Genomic DNA, 19,882 nt, shown 5'->3' on the forward strand with positions numbered 1-19,882 from the left:
CTTTATGAACACGTTCACTCAACGTAAATATTTATAATGAGTCTTTATAATATATTTAGTATTGTATTTGACTAATTAATTAATATAAATCAATCATTATTTCTAAGATAATAAATATAATATAAATTTCATGTCGTTATATTATCTATAAAAAATTAATTTAGTCAAATTTATATATAAATTGACAAACTAGAAGGCCACTAAGCAATTGATAAACAAAACTTGTATTTGAAACATTCTTGATCAACAAGTCTTGAAAAATGTCATTTTATAAACTTTTTTAGGGTAATACCATATACTCCATAGGGTAATACTAAATAAAAGAATATTTATATGTGAAAATAATAAAAAATGACCATTTGAATTGATGGATTGGTACATAGAAGTAAGTAATAAATTAGTTTTGATTTTTTGGTAGTCCTATAAAAATTTTCAAATGGGCTTATGTCAGTCATAAAATTTTTAATACATGAATGGGCAAGTGGATCCTAGGAATATTCTGATTGTCTACATGAAACACAAATTTCCTCGTACTAACATTTGTTAAGGGTTAAGTACTTATTGGCATTGGCACTACATTATATATTTTCATCAACTCCTTTGATGATGGTTTCTTGGAGCCACCATTTTCCTTGAACTTTGGACAAAAATAAAGTGAACTATGCACTATTATTTTGTTGCTCCAATCTCTTTTGGGATATGCAATGGAGTACATGTACTCTCCCTCCTACTTCAAAATTTGTCTTATTTTAACCAAAAAAAAATATTAAAAAAGACAAATTCAAAAAGACGGAGTAGTAATTAGAATTTGCACCTAATTTTTATGTTTAAAATTGCCTCTTATTACACATCATTTTCTGATTTAAAATTTAATCTAATTATATTTTTTAGTCTCATCAGCACATTTAAATTTTATTTTAATATCATTCACGTAATTTAATTTTTTTTTAATTTTATATTATATTTAGGTTTAAACATAAAATATTACAACTCTTCATATTCGTCTTACAACTCACGTTTTTGTCTTTGATGCAAAGATAGCAACTAGCATGGATCATGCAATGGAAGAATGAGCGAATGAGAGAGATTTAGCTCTCAACCTAAGTTGCATCTTGTTGAATAATGCATTTTAACTTAACAAAATACAAGGTTTTTGTCATATTTGTTTGTCTTTGTCTTTATTACTCTACCAATTCTTAAAAAACAAATCTACCCTATGCTAGTGTTGAGACTTAAAGATTATGGAGATCTTACATTTACTATTCCTCCAATTATCATATCTAGTTTAGATGGAATCCTTATCAAATTTGTGTATATTCAGCTCTCTTTTTATGTGAACTTGTCCACACGAGCTTATGACGGCTTGTAAGCTAACAAACTCAAAAGGACAATTGGAGTATCAACTACAACATGGATTTTGAGGTCAGCCGACAGGGGCCTAGTCCTCCGTGAACTTAAGTTTTCTTTTTTAATTTATTTTCAAAATAACATGTAGTACAGGCAGTAGATAACCTCAGTGCATTCTAAGAGAATACCCAAAAATTAGGGTTATTCAATATTACTCATATTATAGAAAAATTAGTAAAAAATTGAATTATTCTAAACAAATTTTACTTACATTGGATTTGACTTTAAGGTTAAGACGAATTTTTAAAATAGAGGTTATGAGTTCAAATTTTATCCCTTATTCTTTACTAAAATAATAACTTTCAACCCAAAGTCGAGCATACTCATATAATAATTATATCACTCATCAATCTCCAAATAACAAAACAAATTATATACGATATGAATATGAAAATAGATAATATAAAATCACTTAAAAAAAAGAGTTTGCAAAAGAATGGACAATCATTGAACATGGATCTCTCCTTTATAGGAGTAATTGGTTGTCCAAAGTTTCGGGACATGCAAAATATCAATCTGAATATTACTCGATGACAAATACTGTGTCAAGCACAAGAGATTCATCCAGCTCTTCTTTAAAGTTTAAAACTTTGATGCTCTAAGTTTGGTAATTGGTATTCTTGATCTTCATGTTACAACTGTAAATCAACTATTTGGAGTATTGAAATTGTGTTTAGTTTTTAAAATTATAGCTTTCTTAAGCTATGATTACTAGATTAGATTTATGTGGACGCAGGGGTGGTTTTGGGCATATACAAGGTGTCTAATCGCATAGAGCTTTTGAAATTAAAAATTTCCGATGATTTGAAATTGCTTTTGTATAATGCTATGTTTGAAAATGATGATTTCATTTGAAAATCTAGGACCGACTCAAAATTTAATGTTTGGCAAATTAATGAAATTCGACCATTGTTTTAAAAGTGTGTATAGTTGAGAATTTGAGAACTTTTTAAAACCTATAAACCTCAAATTCTTCCTTTGTGATTTCATTACTGAAATCTACAATTTAAAATAAATTACTTGTTTCCAAACACAACTAGCCAATCTTAATCTTTTGGAATTGAAAATTTGACATTGTTGTTGTTCATAGCAAAATATCGATAAACAAAAGTAAAAGAGAGACCGATATTGCAAATTAATGTCAATTTGCTCATTAATAATAGGGAAGCTGAAAAAAGACAATCTTAGTGCTTAAAGCACAAGTTTGATGTCAAAAAAAACAGCTTAAAATGAACCATCATCATCAGATTCTACTAAGAAACAACTCTAGTTTTTTAGATTTGAGAGGATTTGGAGGTCGGAAATCGTCAATCTGAAGATCGGAGCTTTTTTGAATCTCCATCAAGGTTAATTCTCCTTTCTCCGACTTTATCGTCTCTAAGACGTTTCCAAGAACATCACCAGCCAAGCCGATTTCCAAAAGACGCCCAGGTTGCTCCCCGCCTTTGTGTATTAATCTAGCCACGTCTTTCAAGGGCAGGACGTCTTCTATGATGACTTTTGCAAGAATTCGGCCTAGATATTCTGGTGCTTTTGGGGCTTCAATAACCGTATCCTCCAGATTTTCCAAAACCAATTCGAAGCTGGTGAACATAGAAAACATTATGATTAGAAGTAACACAAAAGGGGAAAAAAGACGTGTTCTTGGCAGTAAACGTTGCAGTAGAACATTCCGAGCCCTTATGATCCTGAGAAGCTTGGCTCTCAATACTTTAATGCTACCCAGGCATGTCAATCGAAAATAATCCCTCATAGGTGGGAGCCGTTTAATGGTATTATTGACAAGGGTGAATGCATGCGGTCTTCGCAAATGCCGCCTAAAAAAGCCGTGGCTCATTGGCATACTGGCTAGACCGCTAGAGAGAGTAGGAGTGTAAAAACCAGACCCTCACCCTCACCCTCACCCAAATTGTCCAATTCTACCAAACAAGAACAATTTGATCTTGAAACCCACCCCATTCATCCATAAATCTAGAAATAAATAGGCACAAAGATAATGATATATTTCATAAGTAAACTCTTACCCTTTAATAAGCTGTTGTGGACTGAACATGTCGTCTCGAGCCTTTGTGAGATTGACAAGCAATTTTGCCAACATATCCCGCTCCAAGTCTTTCCTTTCATAAGCATCAGCAACCCAAATAGAAATAACTGTAGGGTTGAACTTTGGAGCATTCAAATCCTTGATGCACAATGCAACTTCCTTCTCATCATTTGCACTAGAAAAAAAAAAGTAAACATTGATTATGAGCTAAGACTAACCGACTAAACATGGATTTTTTGGTTTTTATAAATAAATGTGAATATCCGAATCAAAAGTTCTTGCTTAAAAAAGACCACCAAATTGAGAAAAATAAGTTACAGAATTCATTGAAACTTCGATTTGGGAATTATTGCATTCCATAATGACCGTTAAAAAAGTGTTAGGTTTTACTTTCAGCTAGTCTTGTATGAGACCGTCTCAACATGAAACGGGCGCTTATAAAGAGTATACTCCCTCCATCGCCAACAACTCCATTAATCTTAATTAAAGGCATTAAGTTCACTCTCTAATATCTTCTCTTGATCTCTCTAGGAAGATTTTTCAAGTTAAAAGTATAATAGACACATCAAAGTATGTGGAGTAGTACTAGTGCACCTAGTGCACCATAACATATTCAAGCAAGGTGCAAGATCTGCTTTCTATTGACAGAAAGTCACAAAAAGATGCCGTTCAAGTTGATAGGTTGTGAAGCGACAAAGTTCGAGATTAGGAAATCCATCAACATATCTCTTTAGAATGTTTTATTTTTAATTCACCTTGATCCATCTACAATTAAGAGTTCACAGACTGAACTTGAGTTGTACTAGGAGCTATGTTACTTGGACCCAGATGCTGATATCGGATACTGGTACGTGTTCAAGTGTTGGACATGTCTAAATATTCAATTTTATGCCTAAAATGAAGTGTCTAAGTGCCATACCAATGTTCAAGCATCAAGGATCGAACACGGGTACGTGAAGCAAAATGAAGAGACCGAGTAACGTAGATTATGAGTACTGTAATAGTCTAATCAAGGTAGAAGTCTTAGTTTCTTATCCTAAATACAGAATTTAATTTATAATAAAAGCATCATTAACATTTTTAACAAGAATAACGAAGTAAATTTTTGGAGTTGTTTTTTGTTTGTTGAATAACTGTAAGTAAAGCAATCCTTAAATGAGTATCCAGGAGTTTTGAATGTGAGTGAATCACAAAAAATCAACTAGAGTTTTAGAAGGACAATTCAATCACCCAAACAAGCCGAAATGTACAAAGAGCAATTTTTTTTTTCAGTCTTTCGAGCATCCGCGTAAAGAATATCTCAGTGGCATTAATGATACAAACTGTGGATTTAGAAACAAAGCCTAACTATGATATAGATGATTTCTGATGGTACCCAATCCCAATCCCAATCCCAGGTAGTAGTGAATCATCATAGCTTAGAAAGGTTCATGTCGTTTCACATAGTAAATAGACATCTAGCTGAACTTGTATGATAATATTATACGCTCTCGGCACAACATATATACCCATATTGCCCTTCCCTTAAATTGAAGTCTCACGAAAGCTATGCTTTTTCGAATGAAAAACGTAAAGAATGTCTTTAAAAGCAAAAGGGAAAGTAATAAGTAGAATGTGAAAAAATCATAACAGTTAGATCATACCTGTAAAATTCTTTAATGGCTGCCACAGACTTGTCTCTAAAGTGTTCTTCAGGCCACACCTTTCCTGAGATAATGCTTTCATTAGGGTTTTTCACATCCCTAATTGTGTTCATTGAATCGGGTTGTAGGCCATCGGAATGATCATGAGCCACCGGTTCATCAAATCTTTCTGTCTGTCTTGTAAATTGATCTTCCATGGTACGTACTCCACGCTCTAACGCGCTATTGAAACCGTTCGAACCACTAACAGGGGGCTTCCCTCTACATGACATGCCCTTAGCAAGACCACCTTGAGGTCCAAGCGTAATTGGCTGATCACCCAAAGAGCGATGGGGCGAAGGCACTGAAAGAATTCTGCTCTTAGAAGAGCCATCATCCATTCGTATATCCTTTCCGCCATATCCACGAACCTGAGTACTCGAACTTCTGAAGCCACCCATCGGACCCACTGAAGAGGATAACATGGAGCCCTTTGGAATATATTCTACAGTTTGACTTTGACCCCTTCTCATTGCAGAGTTCAAGCTCTGCCCATGATTAAATCTTCCGGCTTGGCCAAGCCTTTCTTGAGCAGCATCTCTATGCACTTCCTCGATCTTTTTCGGCCCTTCAACTTTCCTTCTCTGTTGCCATTTGTTCTTCCTAAGATCAATGGCATCCTTCAACATGAACCTCACTCTTGAAGATAGCTTCATGTTATTGGATAACTGCCCCATGATGTCAAAATAGGCATCCATATGTTCCTTAGCTTTGTAGTGATCAATCATCACGCCGATTGTGCTCATCAACTTGCACAATGCTTCGATATTTTCTTCATCGGGATTTTGATATTGCCCCAACAACTTCTTTATGCATTCATGCATTATTCTCTCCGTTAGCATCCTCTTCTTGTATAACTCTCCGATCAATCTAATGTTACCCAACATACGTCTTCGTGTATTCAATCTCTTTTGTTCTCTCTCCTCCTCAGTTTGCTCAATATCCCCGTCAGCCTTGTTCGCTTCTTCTTCTTCCCGTTCATTCCTCTCGAATTCCTCCTGGCACTTATTAAGAAGCAGCCGCTTGAAGGTGATCTTCTCATCATCTACACTAAGGTCTGGTAATTCCGAAGCCAAATGATGGCAAAAGTTAGCATACATTTCACAGAATGTTGGTTCTGTAAGAGCCTTGTCAAAAATCTGAGAGATGACTCCACTTAGAGTCACGACATTGTCGATATTAACTTCTTTAACTTGCGCAAACAGTTTGTTGAAATTCTGAGGAGTAAGCTTATTTAGAATCGCCTTTAATCTCCTTTGTTTTGCCTGCTCTTCATCACTAACCTTACCCACTTCATACTTATTCTCGGCTCTATGCATCATCAGTGCCGGACTCTGAGGAACCGGCATCAAACCTTTGTTGAAACCCGTGGCTTTTTTCCAGCGTTCCGTTTCAGGGTAGTTACTCTGTGTTCCCTGAAACCCCATTGAGTGTGATGGCCCAGAAAGAACCCCACCAGGGTGCTGAATGTTTCTAACGCCATAATTGGGGCTTGAATTAGGCCGAAATCCCATCACATAATTACCGTAGCCAAGATCTATCCCTGGATCCCGATTAGAAACTTGTGCACCAGATTTATCCCACCTATCAGCATTCATCATCCCATTAACACAATGATCATGTCGAGCAGCTCCAGCCCTATCGACTTTTTTTCCGGAACTACCATATTCACGATTGTTATGAGAACCACTAGCATTGCAAAGAGATAATATATCAGCAATGTCGGGCATAATCTGAAACCCGTCAGGCAAGTCGGTACATTGCTCTGAAAAAGTAAGAAGAAAATCTCTTGAATACTTTTTAGCTCTATTGTCCCCTCTAACTGAGGACTCCAACTTCGGTGTCGACCCATCTACAGCATCTTCCCAATCTTCAAGCTCTAGTTTTCTAAGCTCATCCTTTTTCTTTGTCGAACAATTTTCAACTCCAGCATGCAATGAACACTTTAAGTTACTCGTCGTAGCACCTTCTCCAGAAACACCACTTTCTTCCTTCTCCTCAGGACCTTTGTAGGCCATATACAAATCAGAACTTGTCCCAAGAGCATCGGCTTTCTGAAGCATTTCTTTCCGTTTCTTCTTCCCCCTATTATTCTTTATCTTATATGGGTCCGCAGAAGTTTTATTTATCACCGAAGAAACGCCTGAAATAGAAGCTGGTCTTGATCTCTCTATGATCTCCACTTCGTTCCCTAGATTGGTTTCAGGAAATTTAACAGAAGCGGGAGCTGCTTCATTATCCAACATAAGTTTCGACACATTAACAGGTGCGATTTTGTCACTCTCGATTCCAGTCTTAACAGATTCAGATTCTCCCTGAGAAGCTTCAGAACCAGCAGTTCTTTTGACAATATATGTGGTCTTCAAACCATGACCTGATGGCAGCTTCCCAACTTCCTTTTCCCCATTTTGCTCGGTTTCTTGCAAAAGTCCGCCACCATGTTTAGAGTCGTGATCTTTTTCTGCAGCATTCGCAGCACCAAGATCAACCGAAGGAGTCGCAGTTGACGCTGCAACAGAAACGTCCTTGTTCTGTGGCTGCTGTATATCCTTCATGGAGTCCAACTTTACAACATTTTCCTTCATGACGACATCCTTATCGGACCGAACGGATGTATTCGACTCTTTCAAGCTAGAAGAATCGGATTTTGGTTCCACAGAAGAGACATCTGCCTTTGCTTCCTCAACTGACCGAACAGATGTATCTGAGTCTGTACCCTTATCTGCTGTAATATCTGCAGCTGCTTTAACGGTCATTGGTGGTGAAGTTACAGAAGGTAACACAATATGAACACTCTGAGCCAAATCTGAATTGGATAACTCCGAACCCCCGTGCCTTAAAGCATTAGAAGTAGATTGGTTCATGAAAAGCATAGTTGGTTGTGCCTTGAAAGCCTGAGAACTAGCATGTAATTGTAACTGGGTGCTTGTAGGAGGAAAAGAATTTGGAACTGGAAAAACCGGAGGACCTGGAGTATAGGGAGCGGAGAAGTAGCCACTTGGGTGCATTGGAGCATAAGACGGCACAGATTGAAATGGTTGAGGACCCATCTGATGTGACCTTGAACTAGGTGAACACCCATCAATTTTATCTAGTCTCAACTCCTCGCGTGTTTCCGGATGAGTTATCTTCACGGTTTTACGAGCATTTCCACCGTTTCCAGGCTGCGGCAAACTAAATGGAGGTGGCATTGGCATTGCTAAATTTCCTGGGTGATGAGGAAACGGTGGTCCCAGATGAGGGTTGAATCCAAAGCTTGGACCTTGATGGATAATTCCTTGATTAGGATGGTGTGGAAGACCAGGTAAAAAACCTCGTTGCTGAACTTGAGGTGGGTTTACTAGATGTGGTGGCCTCGGCATTGGCATTTGATGAGCCGGGATTTGCAGATTGGGGCCACAAAATGGCAAGTGGGGAGGAGGTAGGTATGGCTGATACGGTATAGGCACAGGCATCCCTGCCATAGGATGAAGAGCAGGCCGGTGACCTTGCATTGGTCGAATAGAAGACGGTGCAGATATCAGTTGCACATCTCGGTTGACCTCTGAAACCGTATGGGTTTCTTGGGCAATTGGTGGTTCAGAATGAACATGCTTTTGAGGTTCTTTCTGTTTAGAAGCATTTGGTACTGGATTAGCAGGTGCAGCCCTTGCAGCAGCAGAATGTTCCTGCACGGCCAGGAAATGCAAGGGACTTAAGTATAGATCAATAAACAAAACAAGAGATGCTTCAACCTAATGACCTTTACGTACAGACCATCGTCATCAGAAAACAAATACACTTTCTAAAGCATAATCTAGAGAGCATAAAAATAACGCTTCGAGTTAGTGGTCATATGTAAGAGGTCATATGTAAGCAACTTGACATCAAGAACTTCAAAGAGACTGTTCTCATAGCTCCTTGATAAGAAACTAAAAAGGTGTTGCCTAAGTAGCTATTTCGGAATATAAGAAAGGGAGACTCAGATGGTTGATTGGCTTCAGTGTAACGGAAACATCATAAACAAGGGATTAATGAGTCAACAATATGTCAATCACCTAACATATAAGGAATTAGGGGTGTTCATTCGGGTCATTGGGTTAATTTCGTGTTATGTGTTTCGGGTTGGTCTGAAATCGGGTTTTGTGTCCATATTGTTTTTTACATAATTGTAAATCATTTTTGACGTCGGGTCAAATCGGGTTCTGTGACAAGTTCGGGTAAATTTCGGGTCATCGGGTCTGTTTTATACACCTCTATATGAAATGGTATGCGCTCTCTGAATTGGACCTAAACCTTATAGAACAACAAATTATACGTTTCGAGTTAGTGGTACAGTATGCCAAGGGATAAACCGAAAATAAAATAACAAGATTTTGGTCTAACAGCAAGAAAATATAAGGACAACAAACCTGATCACGCTTCTGCTCATCCAAACCTGGTGGAGCCGAGATGGTTCGTGCTGGAACCTACAGGAGACATAAAACACAGCTGAATTCTTAAAAATAGACTATGGTTTTTATCAACTTCACAAGCATCTCCTCCCCAATCATTTGTCTTATTCATTGTGAGTGATGCTGCAAGACGGAATGCAAACCGTTCGTCCTCCCAACTTCCATATGCAATAAACTCAATGAAATCTAATTACTTTTGTTTTGTTGTGGGAAGACTTTCTAACATAACTTAAAGGATAATTACTTTTATGCTTATTGGTTCAAACTAATCTATGCTTACACCCACCAACAAAAAATGTGTTCCTAGTAAAGACTTATCACATTGTTGATCTGATTAATCCAAAGCATAGAAATATCAGTAAAAAAGCAGCATAAATTAAATGCAGTCTGTAGCTATTTCATTAAAAAAGAAAAAAGTAGCGACATACCTCCATGATTATAGATCCAAATTGAAGAGGAAATGCCTTACCTCCTCCTGACAAAAGGATGGGATGAATCAGAATGACGCAAAACTATACTTCCTCTGTTTCATATTACTTACAACATTACAAGATAATGCACTATTTATTCAATCACCTTTAATTTGTGATTAGTTTTTAATTTCTATAAGTTAAAACATGGTCAAATGGAATCTTGTTTGATTTGTCTCAATGCAAACATTATCAAATTTTTATAATTTTTTATTATACATTATTAAAGATATTAAGGATTGAATAAGTGCATTAAACTGCGTGAAAAGTCAAATGGTGCAAGTATTTTGGAACGGAGAAAGTACAAGGAAAAGTAATGTTGAGTGTGACTCATAACCACTCCATGTGTGTGCTTAAGGTGGTATATGTTGTGGGAAAGAAAGGAGAACAAGGAGGTGTTGAAGCATGGCTTGAAGCAAGGTGAAGCATTGCTCGAATGAAGCAAGGAATCTCTTGCCTAATGGGTGCTCGTTTGAGCACTAGGATTGCTTATTCAAGCACCCCAACCCCCCCCCCCCCCCATCCGCATATTGAAGCTTCTGGATAGTATTGTGTGTTTGTGCTCGAACAAGCAGTAGGTGCACTAATTCAAGCACTTGTCCTCTATTCTTGTTAACGAGATAAAATCCCCTTATTTCTTCCTCTCATATAAAACCCTTATAACACATTTTCTCCATAAAATGAGAGAGCTTTTGTTGGGGTTTTCTCTTAGGGTTTGAGTGTTACAGACTCAAAATTCTTGATCTTAATCTTGCGATTGATTATTCCGAATTTTCAATTCAAATTTCTAATCCTTTGGTTATCTATTTCAAACCATCTTTAGTTCCTAAACCTTTTCCGATTTTGTAATTTCTTTCATATATTAAACTTTAGAATATTATTTTGTTTAAAATCTTTTTATAGGCACTAAAATATTATTTTATTATTTTATAGTACGAAAAGTAAAATTTTATTATTATATTCACGGTTTGTAAAACGTTACGTTTTAACTTTCTTCCTTAAACTAACATTACTACTTATTATTTTAACCATATAACTTTGATTTAACTATTTTATACATAAAAATGAGTCGTATTTTTATTATTAACTTTAAGTATAGTTTAACCAAAATTTTCTAAGTAAACTACATATTTCCATGATCAAATTTACCCATTATTTTAAAGTATATTCACTTGTACATACTAGAAAAAAATTTGATGGACCAAAATCCATTCTATAGTAATCCATGATGTCATCACTTACACAAGCTATCACCATTTCCATACACAAGCTAACCTTCTTCTACACTCCAAACTCTTACACATTCACTTACACACTCCAACTCTTACACATTTACTCACACACTCTAAATCACTTACACAAGTTAACCATCTTCTATACTCCTAACACTCTTTTTCATACAATCTAATGAACTACAAAGTTGCCCAAACCCATTATAAATACCCCTTAGCCATGAGACCACTTACACCACCATCATCAAATTTTTCTAACATTTTTTCTTATATTTTCACTTCATTAAAATCTTATTACCTTAATACCTTTATTATTAATTGAAGAAATTCAAGAAGATAGAGCTTAGAACACTCTTTATTTAGCTTAAATCATCATCATTATGGAGCATTATTGGGTTATTACTTTGGTTACTTAATATATCATTTTTTTTTTTGGAGTTGCGATTTAATTATTTTTGGAGTTTAGAAGATCATCATTATTTTGGGAGTTTGGATTAATTATCTTTGGAGCATTATTATCTATCTTGGAGGGTCTTATTTCTTATTATTTTCCTAATTAGTACTTAGTACTAATCCTTAGTGTTAGTATGGTATAACTTCTTTTCCTACTCTCTTTGTGGAATTTTACATTATATTTACTTTATAATATGCAAAGTATGAAATATACTGATATGTTTTAGTAGGAAGTTAGTTTAATGAAATTATGATCAAGATTATATTAAGTATGTGTATGCTAAAAGTATTTTTTAGTATGTTAATTTTATAATCTTTGAACAAGTTTAGGAAGTTGGGTGCAAAATTATATTCTAGTGATATTAAGCATGATTCATGTCATAAACTAGTGCTAGTATGTTTATGAATTATGTGTTACATTAGGAATGTTATTATATTTAAGAATTTTTATGTTTGAACTTTATTAATATGTTTATGTTAGCCTTCAAATTAGTTTATAAGGTAGTAAATTATTTTATGAACTTATTTTTTTATTAAGTATGGTTATATTAAGAATATTGTTATTGCGTAAAGTTTTTATTTTTGTAAGTGGTTATGTAAATTATTTAAATCTAGGATTTAGTATGATAAATTAGATTAAGTCATTCTTTTTATGTAGAAAGGGCCAAAAACACTCATAGGCCATTCGACCGCTATCATATATATATATATATATATATATATATAAAAGAGTTTGATTTACTATTTTAAATCATTACAACTATTTTTGTGATAATAATAATAAAATAACAATTTAAAAAGATATTTTTGAGAAATTTTTATAAGTTATTAAATATTGAAGTGTTTTTCTTGAATATATGAGATTTCATAATAAAAGTAACTTTTAATCAATATTTAGTACAAAATATTTTATTTGCTAACTATTTGACCAAAATTTATGTAAAATGATGTAAAAGTATTTTTAGTATACTTGTCGCTCAAACTATGAGTGAAATATTGATTTTGTGAGATTACAAGTTTTACTTGTTTTATAATAAGAAATATTGACTTTTGTGAAAATTATAAGTTTGATTTGTTTTAAAACTAAAAATATTGATTTTAGTTAATTTATAAGTTTTATTTGTTTTATAACTAGAATGCTGATTTTTGCAAACCTAATAAGTTTACTTATTTTTCTAAACTTGAAATATTGATTTTTGGTGAACTTGTAGAATTTTGGAAACTTATCACAATGATGCAATTTTAACTTGAATTTTAATTAGAATATTTGATTTTTTTGAAGAGAATAAAGTTTTATTTTTTGTAAAGTTGGAAATATTGATTTTGGGAACTTATTTAACGAGAAATAATTTTAGTAGCTACTTGTGGAAAATAGACTATTAATAGAATATTAAGTTATTAGTGTGAATTTAGCAAACTATTAAAAATAAAGTTATAAATAAATTTAATGTGTAAAAATTTAATAATGAATGTATAAAGACATAAAGGTTAATTTTACGTTGATTAAGAATTTTATTAAATAAAAGAGGTTATCACCTAAGTTGATAAAAGTCAAAGTCAATGTCAAATTGTAGTAATAAAAATGTGATGTACTTGTGTGAATGAATATTGATTGAATGACCCTGATAGTAAGGTAATGTCGAACCATGGATCGGCATGTAAAATCCCGGCGCCGGTGTTGGTCGGCACGTAAAATGCGGCGTAAGACAGAGGGTTAGATACCTATCCTGTAGAGCTTGACCATAAATTGTATTGGAGGGGTGACGACTCCCACCACAGTTAGGGTTTAGGACTACGGTCCTCACCTAACCAGACCCTTACATATATCAGGTGTCATATTGATGTGCTTGTTGATCAGTGATAAACTTGATTAGTGTTGATGCTATGATGCATGGTACGGTTATGAGTATTAACCAAATGAACTTACTTAAGTGTTAAGATTACCGAATTCTATAAGTGGCAGTAACGTAATTCTATCAAAATCGAGAATGGTATCTTAATGACTTAAAAGTATGGAACAGAAAAAGAATATGGTAAAAGTATATGGTGGGGTCAATTAATTATAAGTTCATACTTAAATTATTATTTTGAAAATGTAGCATATAATTTTCGTATTTTGAGCTGTATAGGAAGTTATGCTCGGCATTAAGCGCTGACCGATTCAATCGGCTGTCATCCGTATCATGGATGACAGCATTTTGCAGGATTTAGTTCAGGTTCTGATCCAGGCCGCAGCAATTACTATTTATCAAGAACTTAGCTGTTTTTTTGTATCTTTATTGATGACTTGATAATGACGTATTTTTTTCATTTTGAGCAAACAATATTTCTTATCAGATGTAATATTTTACTTTTGTTTTAAACAGTTTCAGTGTTTATGATTTAAAGTTTTTAACAGTTCTGCATTTTGAGACTTCCGCAATATTTTTGTATTAAACATTAGTGTTAAATGTTAATCATGTATCGAGATAACCGCTCCTATTACATTGAGAGCATTATAAAGAGAGGATTCGAGAGCCACAAAGGGAGGTTTTGAGTGAGTTAAAGTCGAGCAATCCTTGGGATTTCATAAGTGAGATTAGAGGTATTCATTCGGGTCATTGAGTTGACTTCGGATCAGATATTTTGGGTCGATTTAAGATCGCATCTTGTGTCCACATTGGTTTTTTACATAATTTGAAATTCATTTTGCAGTCAGGTCAATGTCGGATCATTGGGCCTGTTTTGAAAACCTCAAGGTGAGATTAGTGAAAGATTCTCACTTGTATTCTCTTGTACTCAAGCATCTTGATACAATTGTTTCCCTTATTTTGGGTGGATTTATAGTCTATGAACAAGTTGTCCTTAGGATTTTCCCACCTCCCAAATTGGTGTGTTCTTACTTAGCCCATTAGCCCTAACAGGTAAAAGGTATCATTTCTTATTACCCTTTAACTAAGACACATAAATGGTTTACCGGCTTGATAAATTGAAACTATCATCGTCAACTGACACAATATCGAGAAATTAAGAAATACCTTCAGGAGGAGGTAAAGGTACGGTAGAGTCTGGAGTCATGGAGGACGCCTGAACTTTTGAAACGGAGTGATTGTTGTTCTTACTCGAAGTATCTGCTGACTCGACAGCAGCTTGAGCCGGTGCAGATGATGCTGCAAGAAAGACCAAGGGTTGCTAAAATTGTTAATACTTAATAATGAATGACCGAGAAAAACTCGAAAGGAAAACAAATATAAACCCAAATATCCCCTTATTGACAAGGTAACTAGTAACTACCATGTAATGTCGACTGCACACGATTACAATTCACAACAGGATAAACGTCAGAAGAAGCAGGATTAGGGCCTGATGTAGTATTCACAGATCCATGATGTCCCCTCGACTGCCTGTCTTGTGCATTGTTAGCCTTCTTGAAACTAAATCATTAAAAAAAGCGACACAAAAAAGAGAGGGAATCAATCGAAATGCAAACAGCCAGATAATGAACCAACCACAACCCAACAAAAAGCACCACCTGCCAATGTGGATCCTAATGTTGGTTGAGATGGTCCAAATGAACACAATCAACAACAAACAACCACCTAGGATGAAAAACAATATGATTGCATAACCAACAATGATAGATATTTCTACCCTATACAAAAAAACCCAAACCCCACCTTCAAAAGGACCTAAAACGCCAACTAAGTCACAAAAAGAGACAATTCTGAAACATCAACCATCAACCCGAAAATTCCCTATAATTCTATAGTGACCCCATCATGTACGCGATAGATCACCGAGACTTGACAAGTGAAAAATTGAGTACATTTTGGCGATTAACTAGAACACCAAAGACTTAATAGCGGTATTCAGAAAACAAAAAAAAACAAAAAAAAAAAAGAAAAGAAGAACCTCTAAGGTAAAATTTTCACATATCAAGTGATTACCTAATAATTTCTCAACGTGAACAACTACAAAGGGGTACTTTAGGATTCATCAAAAATTTAGTTTTACAATTTGAAGTAGGCACTAACACTCTAACAAGTAACAACATTCAACAATTACCGATATTAAGTAAGAAAAACTAAAAATAAATAATCCCAACTAAGGCAAAAAATATGATAATTGAGACTATTTTGGGATAAGAAAACATTAATCAAGATTACCCATGTAATATAAAATTTTATTTATGATAAAATAAAAAGTGACCAAACCCAATTGCAATTGATCTATACAATCAACACAAAATGTTGCAATTCAAGATTTCACCGACAAAAGCGTCTTATACATGGGTTAAATAGTTTTATATAAAAAAAATCATTAAAACAAAAATGAAATCCAAGAGGGGTTCATAGTACCTGCAATCAGTAGAAGCAGAATCAGAAGATAGAGGGGCTGAGGAACCGCCTCTTCCGGTGGTGGAAAAGCTCCGGTAAAGCTGATCAGATGTATTGTTATTTGTTCTTCCACTATCCCCTGTTTTTCTGTATTGCTTCCCCTTTTTTACACCCTTTATTTGATTTTGGGACATAAATATTATCTGATCATCCCATGCAAATCACAACAAACACCCAATAAAGATTCAGTCTTTTTTTATTTTAGAATGACTAAAATATAAAATTTACAATCAAAATTGAATAATTCAGATTCATATTGACACACAAATAATAGTATGAAATTTTCAATCAACCCATCAACAAAAACTCAATTGAAAATTTGATATTAAGATTGACAAACAAAATTGTATGAATAAGCAGTAATCTAACAATCATTAATATATGAAATTTTCAATCAACCCATCAATAAAAACCCAATAAAGATTCAGTCTTTTTTATGTTAGAAGGATTAAAATATAAAATTTACAATCAAAATAGCATAATTCATATTCATATTGACAAATAAATAATAGTATGAAATTTTCAATCAACCCATCAACAAAAACCCAATTGAAAAATTGATATTAAAATTGACAAAAAAAATTGTATAAATTAGCAAGTAATCTAAGAATCAATAATATATGAAATTTTCAATCAACCCATCAACAAAAACCCAATAAAGATTCAGTCTTTTTTATGTTAGAAGGATTAAAATATAAAATTTACAATCAAAATTGCATAATTCAGATTCATATTGACAAACAAATAATATTATGAAATTTTCAATCAACCCATCAACAAAAACCCAATTGAAAATTAATATTAAGATTGACAAACAAAATTGTATGAATTAGCAGTAATCAATAATATATGAAAATTTCTATCAACCCGTCAATAAATCAACAAAAACCCAATAAAGATTCAGTCTTTTTTACTTTAAAATTAAAAATATTTAAAATATATACAATCAAAATAAAAAAAATTAAGATTAAGATTTGTTGGAAAAACGGTTACAAAAACTGTGATTTAATATTTTCCAATTTTTATTCTTGATGGGTTGTGTCCAACAAGATTGACAAAAAAAATCGAATAAATGAGGCAAAAATTTTACCTTAAAGAGTGAAGAAGAACAAGTGAAGAGAAGAGAAATAGAAATAGAAATAGAAAGGGAAAAGGAGAGATTTCTTTTCTTTTTTGGGAGAAAGAACAAAGATTGGCGGGAAAAACCATGCGGAAACAGAAACTAATTGTGGGGTTGTTTTTTGTTTTATTGACGATGTTTTATGTTGGACATAGAAAGACAGAAAACTAAGGATCTCACCAAGGAAAAAGTCTAGTAGCCAATTTATTTGGAGATTTATGAGGAGAATAACAAAATTTGTAAGAAAATAGTATGAGTAAATATTTTAAATAATGATAGAAAAATAGAGATGTGTAAGAAAATAAATATTGAACTTTTACATTAAGTAATAACAAGCCATTAATATAGAAAATTAAAAATGCACAACCACATTGCAAGTAAATTACACACTCCCTTCAATTCACTAATTTAATCCTAAATATTTCTAATTATAATTAATTAAAAATTATAAAAACAAAATATTAATTTACATTAAAACGAATCAAATAAGCTTTATTTTGACATTTAGATTTAGAATTATTGATCATATTCATAAACTTCTCAAATCCAATATATAACCTCAACTTGAGAAATTTCCGTATTTTTTGTATCATTAAAATAATTAATTCCACATCTAGTAAAATAAATGCTATAATTAATTTTTTCAATAAAATTGCATATCATTTTTTGAGTATTCAAAGAAAAAAAGCAAAAGTTGCATCTAAAAGCTTAACTTTTAGCTCAACTGCAAATTAAGGTTCAATCTTTAATGTATTCTACAAAGGGTTAATCTTTAATGTTTATTTGCAAAGAAAGAGTTTCCAGGTAACGACCATCTGGAATAACATGTTTGTCAAGGAACCAACTCAATCAAAAGTTTTACCAGATGGTTGAGGCCCGAAAATATGTTATATACTCTAACACGCCTTCTCACACGAAAGCCCATTGGGCTAGAAGTGTGGATGCGCATAGGCACTGAATATTCCACTTTAAATGAGAGGTGATTGATAATCGAACCTGTGATCTCTTGTCACATTGACTTTTAAAACCATGTCAAAGAACCAGCTCACCTAAAAGCTTAAGTTTATGGTTGAGGCTCCAGGATATATTACCATGTGTTATGTTTTGATTGGATTTTATAGTTTTATTATAAAAAACAAAAAAGAATCATAAATGCAACTCTCACCCCCTTCTCTGTCTTCTTCTCCTCCTCTTCTCATTCATTTCATTTCATCTCACTCGCTCATTTTTTTTTTCTCCTCTCACTTTTGGTTCAATTACCTGTAATATACTAATATTGATGCAGGGAATAACACACTTTCCTCACACTTATCTTCTTCACTCACTCACTCTCATTTTCTCTCCTCTTATTTCAATTAATCAATTACAATTACCAAGAATTAATCAATAACATTATCTTTGAAGAAAAAGAAAATTGCAAATTCTTGGATGTACGGGCATTTTATAATTTGAGTATCAAATACTTGAAAAAAAATGGAATTTTAGATGATTTACAATTGTGAATTGAGATGCTTCACAAAAAGGATTTAAAAAAGTTTTAGAAGTTTATATTCAGGATGCGGTGGAAGGAACAAGAAAGAAGAAAGCAAAAAGAAAGAAGGCAAGATCAATTAATTGATTGAGAATTTGGAAGGAACAATCCACCATAAATGGTGGAAAATCTAATTCAAAGCAAAATTCAAACCATTTAAAAAATTTTAATTGAGCAATAAAAAGAATACTTACTTATAACTGTAGTGAAGATGTTCTCGAAAATTAATTTGCAAAACCACAAAGTTGAATGTAGAATTTTTTGGGTTGAAGAAGGTAATTTGCATGTAGGTAGGTAGAAGCTTTCATTAAAGACATTCTCAATTACCAATATAATAGCCCTTTATTTGCAAATAGAAGGTAGCCTTTTGTAAAAAATTTAAATGTTAACCTTTATCTGCAGACTAACTAAACACTTTTAGAAGCAATTTTTTTAAAAAAAAACAATATATAGTAGTACTTTTTGTCTTAACTTTCATGCAAGGAACAAATGGTGATGTGTACGGATGAGGCATTTTTAGTTAAAAATTTCTAATCAATAATCGTGATTTGTAAATCACTATAAAAAGACAAAAAGAATAATATTAAAATAAATAAAATTAAAAAAGATAAATTAAAACAACATAACTCTCATCCTTCATATCCTACCACATAAGACTGATTTATTAACCTTATAAATAACCGTTATTTATTAAGACTTTCTCATTTTTAGTTAATAAAACACAGTTTTTGAAAAAGTATTAGGACTACTATTTAAGTTATAATTGAGCATAGCCTTATAATTTTAAAAGTATTTGATTCATACTAATTCAATTTATTTAAGCTATAATTAAGCATAGCATTATAAGTTTAAAAATATTTGATTAACAAGTCAAAGAGTACAAATTGACCTGTTATGCTTATACTTTTCTCTTGAGAGTTTAAATTTAATCATACAATCTAATAAAAAGAAGGGAAAAGTGTCAGAAATTACCTAATAAATTTTTTTTCCAAAAAGTACCTAATAAAAAAGTTTTGGCAAAAAACACGTAAACAATTTTTTTTTTCCAAAGAGTATCAGTTAACGTTTTCCTTCAGTTGACCGTCAAATATAATGGTTGGCTGGTCAAAATCGAAAATTTTTCTTCCTCATCTT

General features: G+C 33.2%; 1 protein-coding gene across 3 annotated transcripts; it reads right to left on the minus strand.

The window, feature by feature from the left end:
* Positions 1–2,533: 2,533 nt before the first annotated feature.
* Positions 2,534–19,043, minus strand: LOC130810328 (eukaryotic translation initiation factor 4G-like). 3 transcript variants are annotated; one of them, XM_057676340.1, is made up of 9 exons: positions 18,943–19,043; positions 16,059–16,240; positions 14,995–15,134; positions 14,739–14,870; positions 9,995–10,041; positions 9,525–9,581; positions 5,095–8,801; positions 3,432–3,626; positions 2,534–2,990 (listed from the first exon to the last, which is right to left on the minus strand). In XM_057676340.1, the coding sequence occupies exons 2-9, from the start codon at positions 16,229–16,231 to the stop codon at positions 2,651–2,653; spliced, it is 4,791 nt and encodes a 1,596-aa protein (XP_057532323.1). In that variant the 5' UTR covers positions 16,232–16,240; positions 18,943–19,043; the 3' UTR covers positions 2,534–2,650. The 3 variants fall into 3 exon arrangements, with proteins under 3 accessions (XP_057532323.1, XP_057532324.1, XP_057532322.1); XM_057676341.1 differs by lacking the exon at positions 18,943–19,043 and adding an exon at positions 17,188–17,401 and having other exon boundaries at positions 14,995–15,104; XM_057676339.1 differs by lacking the exon at positions 18,943–19,043 and adding an exon at positions 17,188–17,401.
* Positions 19,044–19,882: the final 839 nt, after the last annotated feature.

Source organism: Amaranthus tricolor, chromosome 4, assembly GCF_026212465.1.
Source record: "Amaranthus tricolor cultivar Red isolate AtriRed21 chromosome 4, ASM2621246v1, whole genome shotgun sequence".
Lineage (NCBI taxonomy): Eukaryota > Viridiplantae > Streptophyta > Magnoliopsida > Caryophyllales > Amaranthaceae > Amaranthus > Amaranthus tricolor.

Coding starts and splice junctions, on each gene's coding strand:
- LOC130810328 (XM_057676340.1), bottom strand. CDS start 16,231: ATGTCCCAAAATCAAATAAAGGGTGTAAAAAAGGGGAAGCAATACAGA. Junction 9,582..9,994: donor TTGGATCTATAATCATGGAG/GTATGTCGCTAC, acceptor TGTCTCCTGTAG/GTTCCAGCACGAACCATCTC. Junction 2,991..3,431: donor CCACAACAGCTTATTAAAGG/GTAAGAGTTTAC, acceptor TATGTTCACCAG/CTTCGAATTGGTTTTGGAAA.